Below are 6,000 nucleotides of genomic sequence, written 5' to 3' on the forward strand. Positions count from 1 at the left end.
GCAGATTTACTTCAAACTTTGTTGGAAATAGCTCTTGACGACCTACTCCCGACTCCGACTCCGAGAATTTAGGGGGACCTGACACCGACTCTGACTCCTGTTCCCGACAATTAATCGGACTCCGACTCCCCGACTTCGACTCTGACTTCGTAGCTTTGGCAAACATTTATACACGGAGGACAAATGACTGACTCCGATTCTTGGATATTCGACTCCGATTCTTTTATCCCAAAATGAGATTGACTCCGACTCCGACTCCGCTGCTGTGGCTTTAACTGTGAAATAATTATTGTTGATATGATGTTTTTATTTTCACGCTGAAGTTTTAATTTAGGTATTTAGTTTTCGGTGAATAAACTCGAAAAATATGCGCAGACGATTTTTTTTTTTTTTTTTTTTTTTTTGACAATGAAAATTATTTCCTTAAGTTGACATTTTATTGTTTTTTTTTTTATTTTGGTAAGTGCATTAATTCGTTTAAAAAATTATTTTCGGCAACAGGGGAAAAAGAAACGATTTTTTTTATATGATGTATTTATTTTAATGAACTTATTATTATTTTTTCGTTTTGAAAGCTGTTAAAAAAATTTTTTAATGGAAAGAAGTGTATTAGCTGCTTTGTTTAAAAGGTGCTGCTATTTTATTTGTTCGTTTTTTTGAAGAAAAGTAAGGAATATTTTATTCCTAGAAATCACCTTAAAATATTAAAAAAAATATGTTTGAAAAAATTTGCGATTTTAGCTATTTTTGAAAATATTGATCAGGTACTAGAAAGTAGTATGGGTATACGGGAAAGTAGGCTCGTCTAGTTCTAGACGGAACTTCTTGTTAATTTACTATTTGATTAGCATATTATTTTATTTTTATCTTTTCCTACCAACACACCAGCTCAAATTAAAATTATTTGCAAAATCAAACGGTAAAATGAAAAAGTTATGGCAAAAAAGGTCACGTTACGGACTCTACATAACGTCAAAAATACCGTGGAATGCCCCAGTTTTAGTATTTATCTCTGCAACTTAGCTAGGAACTTAGCATAAATGGAATTTTACATTTTTCAATATGTGTGGGGGAAATCAATGTAAACCTGTAAAATGAATTTTTTTTTTTGGCTTTAAAAAAAAAACATTTTTTAAAAAAACTGCATGGTTTAAAAAAAAAAAAAAACAATTGGTTTTAAACCATGGTTAAAACCATGGTTTAAACCAACGTGGTTTAAATCAAACAACCCTGTATGTGGCATGTCGTTTTCAAAGTCAATCTAAGATTTGGTATACAAATTTTCTGGTTCAGTTAGATCATGTCACTTGCCTTAAGTGAGGGACCTTTTTACAGTTATATTTTGGGGGAAGTCTTGCAGTGCCATGCTAGGCATTGATAGAAGGTAGGGCACTTGACTTGTATGGTAGGCCACTCCCAGTGCTACCGACCTACGAACAATATTGGGAGGGGGGGGGGCATACCACGGGTCTAACCAGAGGAAAATTTCTAAATTGGAGATGGGGAAAAGTAAGTTTCACTGTTTTTTAAGCGTTTTAGAGTTATATACTATCAGCATTAGAACCCGAAAACTCGACTCTCACTAACTAGACACATATTTTGGCTTTGAAAAACAAAAAAAAAAAAAAACACATACGATATCTTTGTTAAGTTTATTTAATTTATAGTATAATAAATTTGTTTTTAAACTATTACAGAACAGTGAATATATATCTATAAAAAAGATTGAAATTATACTTAAATAAATCTTAAAACTATCATTAAAAAAAATAAAGTATTGCTGGCACACTTTGATTAATAAGTGAAATAGCTAATTTAAACTTACTTTGAATAATGCTCAGAGTTCATTAAATAAAAATTATATCCCAAAGTTAATTTGTTTAATATCTTTATCTTTACTAGTAATAAAGCTCAAAATTTCTCTGTCTGGATATCGAGATCTCTGTGACGTGCAAAGCGCCTAAACCGTTCGGCCGATTTTCATGAAATTTGACACAAAATTTAGTTTGTAGGCATGAGAGTGTGCACCTCAAAGCGAGTTTTCAAAAATTCGATTTTGTTCTTTTTCTGTTCCAAATTTAAGAACATTTTACCCAGCAAATTATCATAATGTGGAATAGAAAATTAAATTATGAAAATATCATAACGTGGAACCGTAACATATGGGCGAGCAAATGAACATAGCAAATCGGCGAGAAATTCCTCATTCATTATCTGTAAATATATAGGCACCACGACCTTTTAATTTACGACAACGGGCAAAGCTGTGCGGGTACCACTAGTAGTCAATAACAGGGCCGTATACAGAGGGGGGGGCCTGACGCCCCCCCCCCCCCGAAACCCAAAATGTTTTGTACCGTAAAACAGAAGATTTTTTTTTTTTTTAATTCCTAATGTCAGAAAGGGAAAATAACAAAGTTTTTTTTATTCTTAATTTTGCTACTATTCAATATTTATAATATTTTGAAGAAATACAGAAAAAGCAGTTCTAGTTCTCATTAGCTGCAAGGCACACTTGAAATTTAGACCTTTAATGAGGACTTCCTGCTCTCTTTCCCAATTCAATTCAGTGCAGTACAGGGTTAAGGCAGGCACTTGGTCAGTTTGTTGTTTTTCAAGTCTACCAAACTGACTTCTGTGCACTTCCTCCTCCAGGGACGTGCACAGAAATTTTGGTGGCTGTCACAAATGTCTTTTTTGGGGCCCCTCCCATATTGTTTACCCATATTTTCAGCCCTAGGTTTAAAAATATTGGGCCCCATTTAAGCTCTGGGCCCGGGCCAACAGGTGTCCTTTCTCCCCTCTGTGCACGACACCTGCGGCCTCCTCCCCCTATAACTCTTATAAAACTTACACTGTACTGATTTCGAGCCGGGGACTCCCCAAACACTGGGCCCCTAGTTTCCGATTAGGCGAGTATCTTGTTACCAAGATGTGCCAAATTAAGCTCCTTGATACATTCTGAGTAAAAAATGCAAAAATAACGATTCTCGCATTTTTGTAGCATAATTTTCAAGATCATTTTTGTGACTGATATGTTTCATGTCTTGCATTTATTTAATGCCGAATTCAGTATCATGGAAGTTCTTTTGTTATTGATTGTTTTTTTTTCTTACCTCTACTGTATACTGTTAATACCTTAAGTATGAGAAAAAAAATAACACTTACTCTACTCTCTTTCATTTTCTGCAACTACTTGTGATTGAAAAAAAAAAAGTTTGTTTCGAGAAATATTTCGTTTTACAAATTTGTGCTTCTACTTACGTTGTTTTGTCTGACTTTATTAAAACGGGTGTGTCTTACAAAGTTATAATCATTTTGTAAGACTGTGCAATCAACTTCTGAAAAGTGTAAATAAAGAGATTCAAATAATTTCAACTGTTTGAGAGTCTTTGAAAATTATTTAAGTTTTTGAAATTTCTTGAAAAGTTCTTAAATTTTTTATCTTATCAAGAAAATAAAGTATGAATTATACAAATGGCCAGAATATTACTCTTCTGTTCTTATGTTCTGAATGTCTACACCATTTCTTTTAAACTATTTTTTAGAATTTTCATACTGTAGGGCATTAAATGAAAAAAAAAGGAGTAGGGTTAGTGATCAAAAACAAACTTCACTAAAAAGCCGATATGAGCAGATGACAGGGTGCTTCTCTTTCTCCTCTCTGTCCATTAATTTCCATGATTTGTTGAGCAAGCAATTTTTATTTTGTTTGATCTTGATTTGCAAAAGAATGTATAACTTTTGAAAGACTTTGTTTGCCTTTTTTTTTTTTCATATTTTTGTAGTCTCAATTACCTAATATAAGATCTCAAAATACAGATTTTTTTTTTCAAAAATTTCTTGGGGGAAAACCCCCGGACCCCCTGAAATTATGGATGTTCTACATCCGACTTAAAGGGACACTCTCTTGTTATCCTTACCACTACAAGGTGAATAAGAAAAATAATAAGAAATTAAAATTAAATAACAACAGTCCAAACAGTGGAATCATTAAAAATCAAGACAAAAAGTCTTCTATGTTAACATTTTTATGCGTTTGGTGTGTCTATGTATGTGTGTGTGTGTGTTAGGGCAATGTGCTAATTCGGGGCCCCCTCGAAAAAAATTTCTGGATACGACCTTGGTCAATAAAGTGTACATAGTATGTAAATAGCAGGTTTTTATAGGGTCTTATACCCAAAAAATATAAAAGTATTTGAAAGTAACTAATACAGTACTATAGTAATATGGTAATAAAATAGTAATAATATTTTGAAATTTTAAATCTAACATTCGGTATGTAGTTAATTCTCTATTTTACAGATATTTTTTAAATTGCTTTAAATACCATTATTAGGGCTGTCTTTAGAAAGGTGCAAATGTCGACTGCCTAATTAGATTGCTGAATTTGAAGTCGTTAACGACTGATCAAATATCCAATTCATCCAAAATATCTCGTTGTTTATGAAGAACAGCCAAGTTGTTCACTCGCTTCTGCCCCATTGTTGATCGGACAGACTTCATCCCACAAGTTCGCACACTGGGACAAATTCTAGTAAGTACTCGCAGCACCGTAACACTATCATTATTTACACAACTTGTTTTCAGTTAACCTGCTTTTTACCATAATAATTATTTGTTTTGACTCATTACTGAATGTATTTTACAAGGTAACTATCTTTAAATAAGGAAAAAGACAAAGTTGTGAGAATAGAAAGCATTAAATACCTAATAAGTTTCTTAAATTATTGGGGGGGGGGGGGGTTCTGCCCCCTCAAAAATTTTTCACTGCCTTGAAACTTCATTAGTTCTCACATTTTCCTTGCCTGCTGGAATTGTGCAGAGGTTTTCATACAACTAAAGCAACTTTTTTCCTACAAAATTCTTCGAAAAGTGCCCTTTTGATTGAACTTATGTCTGATTTATCTGGAAGCCTCTGACCCTCTTTGATCAGAAGAAACAATTTTAGCAATTGACAACTTTATATTTTCTCGTTTCTTCACATAATTTTCATGTTCTTACAGAATAAATTTCAATTCCTTTCCTGTTTGCCCAATGTATCCGATGTCCCATTCACAGCAGAATGATCAGGGGTATTTTCCAATGTGACAAAATTATCAAGCGTACAATTCTCCGTTTTTTTTATATGTAGAATCGAGCGTTTGCCTTTCATACTAAGCATATTAGAATTATAAGGAGAGATTTTGCTTTACAGTCATAAGAGGTTCATCAATATATCGTCGCCTTAGAGCAACAGTAAGATATCTAATCACAGATATAACACTAAGATATCTTACTGTTGCTCTGAAGTGACGATATATAAGGTTAAACAAATCAAATTAGATATAATTAAAATACGAAGTGCTCATGCTTTGCATTCAAATACTCACCCTTAATTGCAGACTTAATCAAACGCATATATTTAAAACGAATAAAAGCATTTGTTACATCATAACCATTGATGTTTATGTCATTCCAAGAAAGGCGATGATTATAAATATGTTGTTGTTGTACTTCAGTTTGTGACTGCGTTAAAAATCGTGTAAACGCAGAGTTAAATTTGAACAATTTTACTGCTGAAAAAGTTTGATATTTTTTTAGACATACGAAATTGAAGAGTCTTAGACTTCGGTAATATTTAAAAAACAACATTGTTGAAAGCAATTAGCTAAATATTTCACCAGAAAGGGCAGAAGAGAGAGGAGCTAGTGTGCGATGGAAATCGGTCAATGCAGGAACGATCCTGACAGATAAACGGGAGGCAACCCTATATTTTGGCGCTAAATGATATCATTCTCAGACTTGGCGACAAGGATTCTTCCTGTACCTCGTGCTCGTGCGTGGTTTATAAAATGGCTTGAAGAATGTAGTAATGAGTAATGTGTTAATGTATTTATTATGATGATATTTTTACAATTAAATATGCATGAAAGTAAGTGAAACATTTTCTTGGATGTGACTATATTAAGTTGTATCTTTTTGTTTTTTTTATTTTGAAAAAGAGCATGTTCCTTTTTT

General features: G+C 33.1%; 1 protein-coding gene across 1 annotated transcript in view; it reads right to left on the minus strand.

Annotated features, from left to right (window-relative positions):
- The window catches only part of LOC129223066 (translational activator of cytochrome c oxidase 1-like), a 55,529-nt gene extending 49,831 nt beyond the window's left edge, over positions 1–5,698 (minus strand). The window contains exon 1 of the mRNA XM_054857631.1: positions 5,373–5,698. Within this exon, the coding sequence (XP_054713606.1) occupies positions 5,373–5,634 (262 nt within the window). The 5' untranslated portion in view covers positions 5,635–5,698. The remainder of the gene's footprint in view (positions 1–5,372) is intronic.
- Positions 5,699–6,000: the final 302 nt, after the last annotated feature.

Source organism: Uloborus diversus, chromosome 5 (assembly GCF_026930045.1).
Source record: "Uloborus diversus isolate 005 chromosome 5, Udiv.v.3.1, whole genome shotgun sequence".
Taxonomy (NCBI): Eukaryota; Metazoa; Arthropoda; class Arachnida; order Araneae; family Uloboridae; genus Uloborus; species Uloborus diversus.